Below are 18,377 nucleotides of genomic sequence, written 5' to 3' on the forward strand. Positions count from 1 at the left end.
TATAAAAGTTGTATTGCCCCTCTTCATTTACTTTCATTTTAAATTAAATTCACTTCGATAATTCTTTCCGACACAATTCCTCTTTAGTACTTTGGCATATGATCCTCTGTGGGTGCTCCATGGAGTACTACAGTGAAAGTACTTTGGAAAGTACTCTCACGTATGTACTCTATGGAATACTCACAAACAAAGCGGGAGTGGGATCACCTACTCCTCTCCTAGGACATCGCTATGTTATTGGAGCACATTTTTTGTATGAATACAGATTAGATTTGGAGCAGTCTTATACTCCCAAAAGAGTATTTTTTGAAGGGAAGTAAATGAAGTCACAACAACAATAAATCAGACAGTCACTTGTATCTACATAAACGAATCAATCATTATGTATACACATATGTAGGTCCACGCAGCTGAAAAGCAAGGCACAACTACATGCTTAATATCTGAGATACTCCTGAAAGTATGCAATGAGAGCAGCTATAAAATCGTGCAATTGTAGTTACAGCTGAGAAATTTGAGAGCTCATGGACAACTAGTAGATTCTGGAAATGAAAGCGCCTAGAAGATACGAAAGTTGAAATCAGAGAGTATTAAAGACAGTAAATGTAGAGGCGCTGAAATTCAGTTTGATTTGAGCTATCAATAAGTTTGGTTATTAAGCAAGCTATTCGTTGCAAAGTTTGAGTGTTAATGTTAAGAACTTTAATAAAGGCCATTTTGCATTATTAAATATTGGAGTTCTTTATTCAACAGTTTAGTTATTCGAACTTAGCAGAGGGTTGCAAATAAGAGGATTTTCAAGTAAATTCGTTACAATTTGGTGTCAGAAGAGGAATTGTTGAATAAATTCTAGAGGACAACAAGGACATGGCAAAGTTCAGTGAATTGAAGATCCAGTAACTGAAGAAGGAGTTGGAGAGCCGTGGATTGAATACAAGTGGCGTTAAACTCGAACTTCAGGCACGGCTACGAGAGGCAATGGAAGCAGAAGGAATTGATGTGGATGAGTATGTCTTTTATCCTGATGGGGACGAGACAACAATAAAAATTGAAGAGAAAAACGAAACATCGCAGACAGTTACGAGCACAGACTTGAGCATGATTTTGGCTGCAATATCTGCACAAACATCGACAGTAAAAGAAATGTTGTCAGAAATAAAATCGAAGATTTAAGCACAAGAAACGCGTATGTCAGAAATGTCGTCAGAAATAACATCGACGATTGAAGCACAAGAAACGCGTATGCCAGCAATATCGACGCAGATTACATCCAAGAAGAGCAAAAGACATATATGACATCTCAGTTGGCTGAGCAGTTGAAAGCACAGGAGGCCCGCATAACCTCGCAGCTGGAGGCACAGGAGATAAAGGTAACATCGAAGCTGGAGGCCGAGGATACAAAAATTTTACAGTTTGAGCAAAAAATCGAGGCCGAAGTGGATGCTTTGAGAGGATGTATCGAGCAGTTGCAACTGAACCGCCCAGCAGTTTCAACGAGTAATCCAAAGGTAAAAACACCATCTTTTGACGGTTCTGTTCATTTCCAGATCTTTAAGCTACAGTTTGAGAAGACCGCAACAGTGAACAACTGGAATGCTGAAGATAAAATTGCTGCACTCTTCGTAGCATTGAAAGGACCAGCTGCCGAAATCTTACAGACTATTCCAGAATACGATCGGAACAGCTATGAAGCATTGATGGCCGCTGTCGAGAGACGTTATGGAAGCAAGCATAGAAAACAGATATTCCAAATTGAGTTGCAAAACCGCCAACAAAGAGCGAATGAGACTTTGCAGGAGTTTGCCTCGGATGTTGAAAGGTTGGCACATTTGGCAAATGCGGACGCACCCGTGGAGTACACCGAGAGGGTAAAAATCCAGAGTTTTATAAATGGCATACGGGACGTAGAAACGAAGCGAGCGATATATGCAAACCCAGAACCCACATTGGCAGAAACGGTATCCTATGCACTGACTCAAGAAACAGCGTCGCTTCTGTGTAAGCCAGTTTTCAAAGCATGCCGTGTAGAAAGGCCAGAGTGGGTAGACGCAATATTGGAGACGCTGAAAGGATCGCAAAAGCGGAGTGAAAAAGTTATCAAATGCTTCAAATGCGGAAGCCCGGTCATATTGCACGTCATTGCGATCTTGGTCCTGGTAGTTCCAACTTGGGTGGCCGTAAACGCAAAGCTGGAGGAGATAAGCAAGAGCGTGCCAGATGGAAAAATTGAGAGCTAGCTCCAGCTATTGAATGTCCTGTGATATCTGTGTCGCAAATTGGAAGGAAATGAAGCAGTCTTACCGTCAGAGGGAATGTGGATGGCAAGGAGCGTGTACTGACTGTAGATACGGGCGCATCTTATTCCTTGATTCGATCTGATTTAGTCAACAGGAGAGTAAAACCGTTACCTGGAGCAAGGTTGCGTACGGTCACAGGCGAGTATAACCAAGTCGAGGGAGAAGTGATATGTGAAGTCCTAATTGGGAAGGTCATGGTTCTACACAAATTCGTTGTGGCGGAGATCGTTGATGAAGTCATATTGGGAGTGAACTTCTTAGTTGACCATGACATCAGGATCGATATGCCAAGAAAGATTATGCGCTATGAGAACCAGGATGTGCCACTTAACTTCAGTTTGGAAGAAGGGTTCAGCAGTAACCGAGTGCTGGTGAAAGAGATTCGACAAAAACCGCAAAAGTCAAAAGCAGCAGATCGGGCAAGAGTTGATAGAACGAATGGGCCATACAAATCAAAACGGAAGGTACCTGCGAGAGAAACACTGGCATTGACAAAACCTAATGGACGCACAAAACCGAAGCATCGAATTTCCCAGAAAGAATGCGAGGGTAGTTTCAAGCCAGAGCGCACTACTGTTGTGAAACGTGGGAACGATACTGATTATGCGAAGCCAATCCGTCAAGCGCAAGCTCTACGAAGTAGTTCATTGGCCCAGCAACAGAGTGCGAGGGAATGATCCAGGATAATGAGTAGTAAGATGAAACACAGGTACGACAAGGAAAATTATTCGGAAGGTTTCCGAGAGGGAGATTTGGTACTGCTATACAACCCTCACCGGCGGAAAGGTGTTCCATTCAAATATCGGTGCAGTTGGGAATGCCCGTTCAGAGTATTGACGACGATCAGTGATGTCATCTACCGCATACAAGCAATTGGGAAACCACGAAATAGAAGAGTGGTACATTTGGCGATGCTAGCAGCGTTTAGATCGAGAGATTTCAAATGCGGCTTAGGTGGAGGGCAGTGTGACGATTATGAGTGACACTAAGTGATATTCACATCCCTAGTCCGATGCTAAGTAAATGAAGTCACTACAATAATAAAGCAGACAGTCACTTGTATCTACATCAGGGCTATTCAAAACTGAAAGTGCACCTGTATTAGTGAGAGCGCAATCGGCGCGATGATCGTGTGGGTGAATTGATTTTTCATTTAGGCGCTTACTAACAAGCAACGAGCTAACAACAAACATATGTATCGCACATAATTTTTTATACATATTTTGATACCGATCAGCCAATACCTATCACCGATTTTGCTACACCAAGTGCCAAGCGACGACTAACTCAATTAACGACGACAGAGCGAATCATATGCGTGTGAATTGAGAGGGCACAATTGTGCTATGAAATGAATAGCCCCGATCTACATAAACAAATCAATCATTATGTATACACATATGTAGGTACATGCAGCTGAGAACCAAGGCACAACTACATGCATAATATCTGAGATACTCCTGAAAGTATGCAAAGAGAGAAGCTATAAAATAGTGCAATTGTAGTTACAGCTGAGAAATTTGAGAGCTCATGGACAACTATTAGATTCTGGAAATGGAAGCGCCTAGAAGATGCGAACGTTGAAATCAGAGAGTATAAAAGGCAGCAAATGTAGAGGCGCTGGAATTCAGTTTGATTTGAGCTATCAATCAGTTTGGTTATTAAGCAAGCTATTCGTTGCAAAGTTTGAGTGTTATTGTGAAGTACTTTAATACAGGCCATTTTGCATTATTAAATATTGGAGTTATTTATTCAACAGTTTAGTGATTCGAACTTAGCCAGAGGGTTGCAAATAAGATGATTTGCAAGTAAATAAGTTACAATATGTAAACGCCTAGATTATCTATTGAGAATTAAGTGTAGATTAGTGCATGTGTAAACGTGGTCTTATCAAAGTTATAATACCCATGTCTACAAGTATACGCTGGGTATAAAAATGAATGAAAAAATGATTTATAGAAAATGTACTAAGTACACGTTAGAGACACAAATTTATAGAGAGAAAATGTTCCAAGCCTCAAAAATGCTCATAACTTGGCAGTGACTTCGTTTTGAAATATGCCGATAAATGATGTTTAAACAAGACAAATTGAAGGGGAAAACTGCATTTTTAGGTTCACAAAATATTAAGAGTAAACAAATTTACGCTGCTTTTTGTCCTCCCGGAAAATTCAAGAAAACAGACGTGATACGTTTGCTCACGAAGCCATCGATTTGTCAAAAAAAAATTTAAAATATGTACAATAAAAATGATATCTTTTTTGACCTTAATTGATTTTGGTTAAATTTAAAAACAAATAATATTTATATATATAAACAAATGTTTTGTCTCCTTTGTTCAAGTCTAATTTCATACATCCAGAATAAAATTCATCGGTTTTTCTTTTTAGTTGGATTTCTATGCATCTCAGATTAATTAGGATGTTTTATTACAACAGTTGAATAAAACTTTTGGCAATGGGCACATTTATTTTTCGACTTAGAGTAGTTGACTACGAGCTAGGTGACAATTAGTGCTAAAATAACCATGTCTGACTTTTTTTCAGCCATTGCCATACAAAAGTAGTTAGCTTTTTTCAAGGAAAATAAACAGATAATAGTGACCGTTAGTTAATTGGGACCAAGTTATAGTTAACCAGACGTCAGCTTCTTTTCTCGCTGGGTCAATTCATAGTAATTTGGCTAACTGCATTGAGTGTCCTCTAAAAAACTTTCAATTTTTGCAGACTTAGAAACTAAAACCTACTTCTTTTTCTAAATTTCAGTGACATCGTGGGCTATTTTAATTTCCGGTCGCCTGTATTCATAGTTCAAAATCCAGAGTATATTAAAAAAATGACTGTGGGGGATTTTGATTATTTCGTAAATCACACCCCATTTTTTGCCGCTGACGATGACCCTCTTGTTAATGGTATGTTGACCGTTATGAAGGATAAACGCTGGAGAGATATGCGCAAAACACTGTCGCCAGTTTTCACAGCTTCTAAAATGCGAGCGATGTTCAGTTTGATGAATGAATGTTTCACTGAAAGTTTGGATCGACTGCGTGCAGAAACAAAAGGAGGTAAAAGTTATGATGTCGAACTTAAAGGTTGGTTCACGCGATTGTCGAATGATATAATCGCTTCAACTGCATTTGGACTTAAGGTAAACTCGTATGTGAATCCGAATAATGAATTCTACGCAATTGGTCAAGCGATTTCACAGTTTCGCGGTGTACAAATGATTAAGTTTTTTATATCAAATACAATGCCCGTAATACAAAAGGTATGTCTGAAAATTGGTTTCATGCACAAATGTTGTACATACACAAATTTGTACATGCACTAAAAAAAACTGTCTAAAACCATAGAAAATGGGATTAATTTAAGAGTGTCTGCCTAAATTAGGAACCAAAGTTATGGCCCAAAATTATACCCCATTTAGAGAAGTGTTTTCTCAGTGTATGCTAATTTTTAAATGCCCATTGCAGCTTCTCAAATTTAAAGTATTCGACAAGGATAAAACGGATTACTTCAAACAAGTTGTCATAGGTACAATGAAGCATCGTCAAGAACAGAAAATCAATCGACCAGATATGATTCAACTATTGATCGAAGCCAAGGAAGAGTCGGATCAAAATTGGTCTGATGATGATATTGTTGCACAGTGTTTCATTTTCTTCTTTGCTGCTTTTGAAAATAATGCAAACTTTACTTCAGCGATTTGTCATGATCTAATGGAAAATCCTGACATACAGTCCCGCTTGTATGAAGAAGTATTGGGAGTGTTCGAAGAACTCAATGGAAAGCCATTAACATATGAAGCTGTAATGAAAATGAAGTATATGGATATGGTAACATCCGAAACTTTACGTAAATGGTCAATTGCTGCGATGACAGATCGTTTGTGCTCAAAGGATTATGATTTGAAAGACGAGGAAGGCAACTTGGTATTTAGATTTAATGCTGGCGACTATATTTGGTTTCCTCTAATTGGCTTACACAATGACGAACGATATTTTGAAGATCCCGATGAGTTTAATCCCGAACGATTCAGTGATATGAACAAGGAAAATATTAAGTCCTTTACTTATCTGCCTTTTGGTGTTGGACCGCGCATGTGCATTGGTATGTAATAAAAAATATTACCCACATAGGATTACTTATAATCTTTCCTTTTCTGTGGTGCGCCTTTTGTACGCCGCACAAGGGTTGAAAATATAATTTTTTCTATTCTAAAAAGCAGGCAACGCCTTTACATATATTTCTTTTTTTTGTGAAAATTGTTGCCAGCTCGCAACGCAAAAGCGTTACACTTTTACCCTGCATTAAATGACAGTGAAACCCTGCTAAACCCGCTGATCGCGACAATTTATTTTTGTAACTTCACAAATTTTTAGCGAAGAAAATTGAAATAGAGGCAATATTTGCTACTGAATTTTTATTATTAATGACCGCGCGTTTGTGAAAATCAGCTGATACCGTTCGTTATGGTTAAAGATCGCACACCTAGATCTAAAGGGAGCTAACTCAAACATCTTAAATTTCGAAGTTATGGGTTAATCCCGATTTTCCACTTCGATACCTAAAGATTTAATCATAATTTCTTAAAGCAGCGAGAAAAGACCTCGTACAAAATAAAAGTGGTATTGGCAAAGAGGATAAATATAATAAAAGACGTCACTCGTTATTTGTCGCCATTTGCTCGATGTTTTCTTCGAGGTAGTCGTTGGTTTTTTTAGGCGAGATGTGCATAAACTGTCTTCTATAAATTTTTGTGGGGTATTTGTGTTTATTTTTATACTCAGCGTGCTTTGCACACAGAGTATATTAACTTTGATTGGATAACGGTTGGTTGTACAGGTATAAAGGAATCGAGATAGACATAGACTTCCATATATCAAAATAATCAGTATCGAAAAAATTTCATTGAGCCATGTCCGTCCGCCCTTCAGTCCGTCCGTCCGTCTGTCCCTTAACACGATAACTTGAGTAAATATTGAGATATCTTCACCAAATTTGGTACACGAGCTTATCTGGCCCCAGAATAGATTGGTATTGAAAATGAGCGAAATCGGATGATAACCACGCCCACTTTTTATATATATAAAATTGTGGAAAAAAAACTGATTATTTAGTAAATAATACACCTAGAATGTTGAAATTTGACGTGTGGACTGATATTGAGACTCTTAATAAAAATTAAAAAAAAAAAATTTAAATAGGCATGGCACTGCCCACTTGTGATAAAATTAATTCTACAAATATTATTAATCATAAATCAAAAATCGTTAAACCTATCGTAAAAAAATTCGGCAGAGATGTTGCCTTTACTATAAGGAATGCTTTGAAGAAAAATTAAAGAAATCGGTTAAGGACCACGCCCACTTTCATATAAAAGATTTTTAAAAGGGTCGTGGATGAATAAAATAAGCTATATCTTTGCAAAAAAGAGCTTTATATCAAGTTGATTTATAACAACAAATAGGAAAAACTTCAAATTTAAAAAATAGGCATGGTACCGCCCCTTTTATGACTAAGCAATTTTCAATGTTTCAGGAGCCATAACTCGAAGAAAAATTAACGGATCGTAATAAAATTGAGTACACAAATTTTTCCTATAGCAGAAAATATTTCTAGAAAAAAAGGACGATATCGGTTAAAGACCACGGCAACTTAGATATAAAACAAGTTTAATAGGGTCATAGACTAGAATAATAAGCTATAACTTAGCAAAAAATAGTTTTGAATCGATGATATTTCACTTATGAAGTTTTATTCGAAGAGGAAATGGGGAGACATTTTTTTTTTTATGTAGAAAAGTAATTTAAAATCTATAACTAAAGTTCACGCTGAGTATATAATGTTCGGTTAAACCCGAACTTAGACACCTTTACTTGTTCCGACTGTATTTAATTAATTAATTAATTCTCTTTCCAAATATCACATTTGATGATATTTCACTTATGAAGTTTTATTCGAAGAGGAAATGGGGAGGCATTTTTTTTTTTTATGTAGAAAAGTAATTTAAAATCTATAACTAAAGTTCACGCTGAGTATATAATGTTCGGTTAAACCCGAACTTAGACACCTTTACTTGTTCCGACTGTATTTAATTAATTAATTAATTCTCTTTCCAAATATCACATTTGCATAAGGTGCCTACACCGCATGAATAATGGGAGACAAATCAAAAATGTCCCTCATAGAAAACATTAGGCATCAATTTTTTGATTTCCAGCGAGTTACTCCCCACTCGTAGCAGACTGGTGGCTTTTATTATAAGGTTTTATTTACTTTCACTTGGCTGTTGTTTGTAATCAAATTTTGCAAGTTAAATTTGATACACTTCCCGGTGTCCGATTGAGCTGAAATTTGGCACACATGTATAACTGCGATGACAATGCAATATTACTTTGCGAGAATTCGATAAATTATTCGATAACAGAATTATCGGTAAAGATTTGTGTTCACAAGGGAATAAAAGCCTAAGTCCTTTGTTTAGAGGGATGGTGAATAACCTACAGCGGCTCAAGAACGAGGTTACTTCGCTTTGTTTGTGTATACAACAAACGTAGAATTCCTCAATGTTGCATACTTTTCTGCGCACTTGATTTTGTTTTACAGATTTAACCCACAGAGCAGAGATCTGCAATGAGTAGTTGTAAACTGAACGCGACATTGGCAAAGTAACAATGAAATATAGTAACGAATTTACTGAAATTCCTCTTATTTGCAGCCTTCTACTAACGTTCAAATCACTAAACTGTTAAATAAATAACTCCACTATTCAATAACGCAAAATGGCCTTTATTAAAGTACTTCACAATAACACTTATACTTCGCTACTGATAGCTTGCTTAAATCAAACTGAGTGCTCAGATTGCGCTCTTTTATACTCTTCGATTTCCTCGTTACATACTTCTAGGCGTTTCCAGAATTTACTTCATTACTAGATATAAAATTATAACTACAGATGCACGTATATAGCTTCTCATATGCGCGTGTATATGTGAGTGTTACTTGCAAAAATTATTGCCTACTTTTGGGAGTATCTCAGATATATGCATGTGGTTGTGCGTTGCTCTCCGCTGCTTGTATGGACATATGTGTAGACATAATGATTAATTTGGTTATGTGCATACAAGTCACTGCTCAGTATCGGCTTATAGATGGTACTACCCCTTAGTGTTGCTAGTATTCGTCACACTGTCCCCCACCTAAGTCTGATCGTCACGATCAGACAAATTTGCTGATCTAAACGCCGCTGGCATCTCCAAATGTAGGCCACTCTTCTATTTCGTGGTTTCCCAATGGTTTGTATGCGGTAGATGCAGTGGCGGATTTACGGGGAGGGTTTGCGGGTTCAAACTCGGGTTTGGAACAATTCACAACACTTTCATTGAATTCATGCAGTTTGTTGCATTTTCCAGCGTTGTATTCATTTTTGGGGAACAAAACACCGAAATTTTCAAAAAATAATTGGTGTTTCATGTAACGGCCCTTGATATGTGTTATGAATGCATCAAGGAATGGAATATAGAATGCGATTCTATAATAATCTTCGACGCTCTCAGTATGAACGATGCATCTATTTAATTGATGTTTACTGATGCGTGGTTTCTTGTGTAGCGCAACTCTCTCAAGGTATTGCCAATTATATAGCTTATCCAACCCAATTGTCAACCTCACCTACCCGTGGCGAATCCCGTTTCATTAACAGCCTAGGCTCTGGCAAACCCGAACTCCTGATGGATCAAGTGGGTGGGAAGGCGGTATGGCCTAGAAGGTTTCATGTGGTCATAACAAATCGTTTCCCGAGATGGTCGGGCATATAAGGAAGCAGGTAGTATGTTCGTCCTTTAACTGATGACGCTATACTACTATGGCCGTATGGTCTGCACTCAAGTTGCCCCAAGGCACTGGGCCTTGTAGTAGTTGTTAATGCTATGTTCTTTGCTACCAGGTCTACAGGTGGAATGTGCAGAATGGCACACAGTGCAGCCGTCGGGGTTGTTTTCATTGCTCCCGTAGCTAAGCACTGATAGCCTGCATACCCCCTCATATATTTTGAGGTAGGTTATTTTTTGTGTCCACCAAACAAGGACTCCATAGTATGGGATAGGGTTTACAATCGCCCAATGAGGGAGAGAGCATAAAGTTCCGAAGTGCCCGATCCATCAAAGAGCTAATCGTAGAAGGCACTTTACACTTATGACAATTGCAACGTCATCTACGTAAGCCGTAAATTTAACGTGTCCCTCGTCGAACCGCCTGAGCAGTTGGTTGATGACCAGCGTCCACAGCAGAGATGATAACACCCCACCCTGAGGCGTGCCCCTGTCCACTGATATCGTGGCCTCATACAATCCCCATTGTAAAGTAATCTTTCTGTAATTTAATTTGTAGCATGGCCGGGAATATACCATCTGGGTCCGGCGATTTAAACGTCTTCACCGCCCATTCGATATTGGTATCGGTCACCAAGCCCGGCTCCGTGATCTAAGTGTAAGTGCTGTATGCTGGCTGAATCTGAATCATATGATCTCTCAATGGAAAATGTGTATTCGCCCTGGAAATGTCACGCTTTTAGATCTTCAATAGATCCCTATACTCGTCTCTGCAAGCTTCGCTTTCCGCGGTCTTTGCTAGCTTAAAAATATCTTTCACCTGTCTTCTAAGAAGACTCAGCTCATTGCTCCAACATGGCGGATTTGATTCTCCTCAGAATCTTCTTATAGGGCAAGCTTTGTTATACGCAGTCATAACCGTCTTTGTTAGGAAATCATTGGAGTTCTCCATTTCCTCCACATTGGCAACCTCTGTCGGCTGTCCCAGTTTTGTTTCTTCATGTTTCTGGAATTTCGTCCAGTTCGTTGACCTAAGGTTTCTAAAGGTTCCTCCCTTCTCTACCCTCTTTAAGGGGGATGCTGAAGCTGATATACGTATGGTCGAAGAAGGATGGTCTTGCAAGAACCATCCGATCATGCCTTGACCTACGTTCAGAGCTCAATGTAAATCGAGAACATTGCTGGATGTTGGACCAACATATTGTAACGAACGAAATTGTAGAATAAAGCACTCCAATATTCTGTATTGCAAAATGGTCTTTATTAGACTACTTTGAGAGTAGTACAATTATACTTCACTTAGCAACTGATAGCGTGTTTATATCAAACTGATTAATCATTCCACAGCTTGCGCTGCTTTTATACTCTCTGTTGCCTCGTCCGCATATTTCTACTAAGGTCTAGACGTTCCGCCTTCTGGAACTGTTGTATATTCTGCTTGGTAGTTGAGCTATCTGCGTGTGTATGTGTGAGTAACAACTTCGGCCGATGACTACATGTGTGTGAGTGAGTTATCTCTTCGTCGCCTTCTATGTGTGTGTATAAATGATGATTGATGTGTTCATGTACATAAGTATAGCTTGCTTAAATGTTTTTGTTGTTGTGCCTTTATCTACTAACAGCTTAGTGATGCTAAAATTCCCCACAATATGTAGGGACACTTCCCCTGTTGGCTATCTGCAAATTGGTTTGCAGGATATAACAAAATAGAGATTCGCCTCTCTCAGTCGTATCTCCTCCTCCCCACGCATTGTGGTGCGCATTTACATCCACGCTTATGACCAGCCGCCCTTTGAGCCCTTCGTCCCGTACTAGCCTCTGGCACTCCACCAGTGGAGCCTCGGCAGTATGGGCCTTGTAGCAGGATGCCAGGATAAATGCCCGCTTATTTTTCTGCTCGATGGCCACTCCTTCGAGGTCATTAGTAATGTAATTAGGTAGCATATATGAATGCAGCTGTTTCTTTACCACGACTGCAGCTCATTTGCGCGTAGTAAACGCCAAATCCGCTCGAGCTAGATTAAATAAATGTGAATTTTGAAATGTACATTTTTCTCTAAAACAAAGTATATGGAAAAGAAGTGTACCTTCCCAAACTCGCACTTACTGAATCTAGGTCATATATGGGAAAATTAAAGCGCAAGGGTGTATTGTTAAACGGAAGAGTAAAGAATTAAATTTGCGTATCATTAAAAAAAATGGAGGACCCAGCTATTGGAAACAATTTTTTTTTAACTTTTAGGACTGATTTTATGATAAAATCGATACAAAGAAGTTCTGGAGAAATTTAGTTTAAAAACAAGATTTTTATGTAAATAAAACTGAACTTTGGCTTGCGGCACATGATTTCTTCAAGGGTTTTTTGTTAAAACGAAAGTGTGTAATGTCACATAGTATTTTACCAAAGCAGACTAATCCTAGAAATGTAGAAACGTAATACCTAAAAATGCACTTTCTTTTTGTTTGAGCAACCTTTTGTTACTTTTAGCATATGTATACATATTTAGGCAATTCACAAAATCTTCTATTCGTTTAATCAAAATTGTGTGTAGGAAACTATTTAAATAACCTTAAAGACTTTACAACAACTTTACACATTTGTGAATTGCCGAATTGTTGTAAACCAATGAAAGAATAAAAAATGGTGGTCCATTTCTTTGAAATTTGGTAATTTTTTCCATGAATTTTGGTCCCAAGTGAAAGCATGGTGTGGCAGCCGTGGTTACATACCGCAAGAGTTTTGAATTTTTTAATTTTGCCAATTTAGCTAGGTGTATATACGGTAGCAACGACAACCTCCACGCCGAGTCCTCAAGGGCTTGCACAATTTTTAAGTTTCTTCCTCTAAATGTGGGTGGTGTCACGCCCATTTTTCCAAATTTTTCGAAGTTATAAAGCCAATCCACATATCAAGTTCCATCGATTTATTAGTCTTTGCAATGAACTATCGCATTTTTTCTATTTTTCGATATCGAAAAAGTCGGCTTGGCTTTCGCCCATTTTCAATATCTAGAAGTCTATTGTTGCGTCCCAATGAAACTTGATCCAGATATCGATAAAAATTTAACATACATATGCAACAATAATGCTGTGATCCTGATATCGATCTGGATCAATTTCGGATCAACAGATTGACTCTGTTGGTTTGGTTTTTTGAGGCACATTTTAACAGCATACCCTCTGTACTTGGTTGCACTTACCGACAAATGCACTAAAGCATCCGATATTAAAAAAAAATTCAGCTCGGTAAACCACAAATTTTTACTTAAAAAACAATAATTACATTATATTCATTTTAAATCATGATAGAAAAACTATACATTTTTTAATTGAAAATTACAAGAACCACAACATCATGTGCAATTTCTTTTTTACACCGAGCTCAGACAGAATTTAAATTTTTTATATCAGCCTTGGGGTGATAGTTATTTAGTTGAAAACGCGTGTTTTGGCAACTCTCCCGACATTTAAGGACGTGTTTTAACTGCCGAACCTTTTGTTAAGCTTTAGTACTCTAGTTTTTATTTACAATTTTATGGGGAAAACTAGCAGAGCCAGCAGACGTTCTGCCCTAACTTTGGTCTGTTTGCATAACGTTTAAGAAGTTTTTACCTCTTTCTCTCCCTCCCCCTTTTTTTGTCCTTTTATTCACTCCTCCCTCTGCCTTTCTTTTCCTATGCGTCCCTTTCTCCCTCCCCGTCTTTTACGTTACTTTCTTTCTCCTCTATGTTCGTCTAAATCTATCTCTTTCTCCGTCACTCTTTTCTCTTCCCTCTGGTTTTTGTTTTTCTCCATCCCTTATTCCCAGTCCCAGTTCCAGTTACAGTCCCAGCCGAAAAGTCGCTGTCCCAGTCACAGCCCTAGTCAAAGTCCCAATCCCTCTCCCAGGACAGTCGGCACCTGGTCCATTTCCAGGGAAAAGTGTCGTAATTACTAATCTAGTTAAATGGTCCCTGGTCCCCTTTCCGGTAAGCAACTTTACAAGAACACTCTTCGGCTTGACATGAAGCGACCCTGGAAGTTTTAATAAAATCTGGGAGTGGTTTCGAAGTCCCTAAGCTGCATACAAACATATATCTTTTTTTACATGTATAGAGTAGAGGTTTACGCCGATCACTTTATCGGCGGCGGCGGCGTAGGCGGCGCGCCGGCGTACGCCGGTGTTCTTACTTTAAAAACTTTGCTTTTTCTATTTAAAAAAATTATATTTAGGAAAGGTTTTGTTTGTATGTATTTAAGGAAGTCACCGTTTTGGTCATTTCGGAAAGATCCGGAGTTTTTGCCTCAAAATCTCTCAGTTCGTTCAAAAATTTTCAGGAGTAGCTCTTTGCGGAGGTATTGTCCCTTACTCGAGAGAGGCTTCCAACCTAACACTGGTCTTTGGAATTGGTACTGCTGGGTCTGTTGAAAAGAAATAGAGATACATAAAATGATCACACTTTTGTCTGTATATCTTGTGCAAAGCTTAGTTCCACCTGGGGTTAAATCCTAATAATCGTCGCGAACACAATTTCTTTAAATTATTTTTGGCTCCTTGGCGGTCACGCACAAAGGCGACTTACGGTTGCTATTAATGCTCTATTAATACTCTTGACACTCGTGAGACAGGGCACCTCCAGTTTTTTCGGCCGCTTTTAAGAGCTACAATTCCCGATGTGCGAACAGTAGCAATCCCGACCAGCAGCCGCTACCACGCCTTCTGACTCTCACACCATATGCCAGCACAGAAGCTAAAGGACTGCGACTACGAACTCATACCTTCGTCGACGCCACTTTCCTAGAAGCTCTAGGTGTAGCTCCGAAAACTTTCTAGCGGATGTTTTTGTCGCGCTATGCTACCGATCTACACCAGAGAAGCACCTTGAAATGTTAGGGAATGACTATTCGGAAGAGGATGCCGCCCCCGAAAAAATAAGCTGTCTAAGTATATGTCATTGCGTAACTCGTGGGTGCAAATCGTATAATCTTCGGCGCATCTACATAATTAAAATTTTACAAGGACCCTGGATAAAATTTTTAAAATGTAGACCAAAGTTTGCAGACGTTTCTGTTCACAACATTGATTTCAATAGCCTTCGTTAAATCAAAACGATAATTTAGAATGAAAGTCGACCGATTTTAAGTTGAAAGATGTTAACTGCTGTTTTCCGGCCTTATGATATAAGAGCTCATTATGGATTACCGCGTGACTTCAGTTTTCAGACTAGTTCGACTGTCCACTACATTAGGGTAGTAGCACACACGGTCATTAGTTCGATTGTCTTGGGAAAGCTTTTGCTTTACCACTTTGAGTGTTCTTGCGAAGGAAAAAGCCTCACCACTCCCTTTTAAAATGCTCATTAACCCCTTTCATTTGATACCCATATCGTACAAACATATTCTAGAGTCACCCCTGGTCCACCTTTATGGCGATATCTCGAAAAAGCGTCCACCTATAGAACTAAGCCCCACGCCTTTTAAAATACTCATTAACACCTTTCATTCGATACTCATATCGTACAAACATATTCTAGAGTCACCCCTGGTCACCTTTATGGCTATATCTCGAGAAGACGTCCACCTATAGAACTAAGGCCCACTCCCTTTTAAAATACTCATTAATACCTTTCGTTTGATACCCATATTGTACAAACGCATTCTAGAGTCACCCCTGGTCCACCTTTATGCCGATATCTCGAAAAGGCGACCACCTATACAACTACCACCACTCCCTTTTAAAACCCTCATTAATACCTTTAATTTGGTACCCATATCGCACAAACACATTCTAGAGTCACCCCTGGCCACCTTTATGGCGATATCTCGAAAAGGCGTCCACCTATGGAACTAGGGATCACTCCCTTTTAAAATACTCATTAACAAACACCTTTCATTTGATTCCCATATCGTACAAACAAATTCTAGAGTCAACCCTGATCCACCTTTATGGCGATATCCCTAAATGGTGTCCACCTATAGAACTATGACCCACTCCCTCATAAAATACTCTTTAATACCTTTCATCACATGTCATACAAACACATTCCAGGGTTGCCCTCGGTTCATTTTCCTACATGGTTATTTTCCCTTATGTTGCCACCATAGCTCTCAACTGAGTATGTAGTGTTCGGTTACACCCGAACTTAACCTTCCTTACTTCTTTTTAAATAACTTTTGAACAGTTAGAAAGAGTTAAATTTCGCAATTAGTTTCTTATAACTGGCAGTGATGCGCATCCATTGATACGACCATATACGAACAATTTTTGACATGAAAACAGTCTTAAACGAGTAGAAAATATAGTAACGCGCCGGACGCCGCCGCGCCGATATTTTTGACATTCGGCGGCGGCGTGCGAAAAACGACAATAATCGGCGGCGGCGGCGGCTTTTATCGGCGGCGCATATATCTAGTATAGAGATAGATAGATTAAATCCCCTTATTGCACAAATACTAGCATATAACTGCATACAAACATACCAAAAAAAAGTTTTGTTAAATAATTTTAGCGAAATGTTTAAAAATTTTAACGAAGAAATATTTTTCAAAAGCATAAATAGGTGCATATGCACATATATCAAGCTGATATTTATTTAAAATTATAGTCGACTCTTAAACAGAGCGGTCGACTGCTAAAAATTTTAAGTATAATATATATGTAGTATATATAAGATTAATATAAGTGTCCCCAGTGGCGGGTCATCGTGAGGAGCTCAGAAGGGAGCTTACGCGAGGTGCTCAGAAAGAAGATTGGTACCCATAAGGGGGCTGACGCGACGTACTCATAAAGGAGCCCTATGCCCAGTAGGAGGAACGCGCGAACCGGTTGAAGTACCTATGTATCCAATCCATCCTTATACGATCGTGCCTGTTTTCTACGGAAGAAATAATAATTCCAGCTTTTTTAAAAAAATAAATTAGCTTGTATCTCTTAGTTTAGATAGGCGAGTATTGCATTACGTATAGTGGCAAAAGTACACTCAAGACTGATACAGCTATACAAGTCATTGTAGTGTGAGCACCAGATAAGCAGAGGACTGTTTTTAGCAAAGTTTCGACGACAAAGGGGTAAATAAAAAGGAACCCCTAGGGGGAATTGCAAAGAACAATCGGCTGAGAAGGTCAGCAGAATCAATTTCTCCAATAATGAGCTTATGGATGAACAATACCCCCAGTAATATTCTCCGGTTTTCCAGAGTGGGTAAGCTTATAAGAAGAAGTCGATTTCTGTATGGTGGAAGGTGGAGACTTGAGTCCCAGTTAAGGCCACGTAATGCGAATTTCAAAAATTGCTTTTGAACAGTGTTGAAGACATGATCCAATTTTCGGACTAAGTCCGCCCCCCTCCGTCTGGCAACACCCGGCCAGTGCGGCCAAGCGCAGGCAGTGCAGCTCAGCTGTAGCTTGGCAACCACCACCGCTCTTACTCTCATTTTTTTAGTTTAGTTAAAACTGCCCGCCATGACGCACCGCGCAAGTCCGACTGTTCGCTCGACAATCGGAGTTTTTTCGCCCGCCATCGCACAAACCTTATTTTATTTTAAATAATAATTAAATTAAATTTGTTTATAGTTTTCAAGTTTGAATGGTGAATAAAACCTATATTTCAATTTAACTCCGTGCCCTTTTTATGAACATAGGTAGTGCTGTGTTAGTGCTAAAAGTTATACATGGTCCTTTTGTTCCAAAAAAGGTAACCAGCGGCAAAAGAAAAAACAATCAAAAATTTTTCACAAAAATTTATTTTACATATATGTAAATACAGAACAAACAAAACGCGGTCGGTACGGACACAAAAAAGAACAAAAAGTGCTTAAGAAAATAAACAAAATTTTTATAGAGTTTAACAAAAAATCGGTGCACTTACATGAATACATAAAGAACTTAAACATACCAAGTAAGAAATATCGAGAAATTAAACAAATTGATACATACAAAAAAGAAGCAAACATTAGGGTGGTGAAAAGAAAAAAAATTATTTTAAAAAACAAAACACGATTAAAATTTTTATTTACAAAAAAACTACAGAATAACTATTTAACATTGAAATTTAAATAACGTTCAAATTTACAAAAAATACCTAAAGTGAAGAAACAAGAAATAAAAGTTGCGAAAAGCGCGAAAATTTAAATAAAAGGAAAAAGTTTTTTGAGAAAAAAGTACAAACAAGAACAGAGAAGAAAGGAAAAAATAAAAATTTTATATACATTTTTTTCACGCAAACAAAAAATAATATACACAAAAGTGCTGGAAAACCAAAAAAAGGGTGT

At 38.5% G+C, this 18,377-nt stretch overlaps 2 protein-coding genes across 9 annotated transcripts in view; one reads left to right on the forward strand and one right to left on the reverse strand.

The window, feature by feature from the left end:
- Positions 1-18,377, reverse strand: part of LOC137244515 (uncharacterized) — a 304,677-nt gene that overhangs the window by 180,270 nt on the left and 106,030 nt on the right. The window lies entirely within an intron of this gene.
- Positions 1-18,377, forward strand: part of LOC137244514 (cytochrome P450 9b2-like) — a 67,587-nt gene that overhangs the window by 33,763 nt on the left and 15,447 nt on the right. The window contains exons 2-3 of the mRNA XM_067773589.1: positions 5,063-5,564; positions 5,770-6,406. Of these exons, the coding sequence (XP_067629690.1) occupies positions 5,063-5,564; positions 5,770-6,406 (1,139 nt within the window). The remainder of the gene's footprint in view (positions 1-5,062; positions 5,565-5,769; positions 6,407-18,377) is intronic.

This window comes from Eurosta solidaginis, chromosome 3 (assembly GCF_040869045.1).
Source record: "Eurosta solidaginis isolate ZX-2024a chromosome 3, ASM4086904v1, whole genome shotgun sequence".
In the NCBI taxonomy this organism is placed as follows: Eukaryota; Metazoa; Arthropoda; class Insecta; order Diptera; family Tephritidae; genus Eurosta; species Eurosta solidaginis.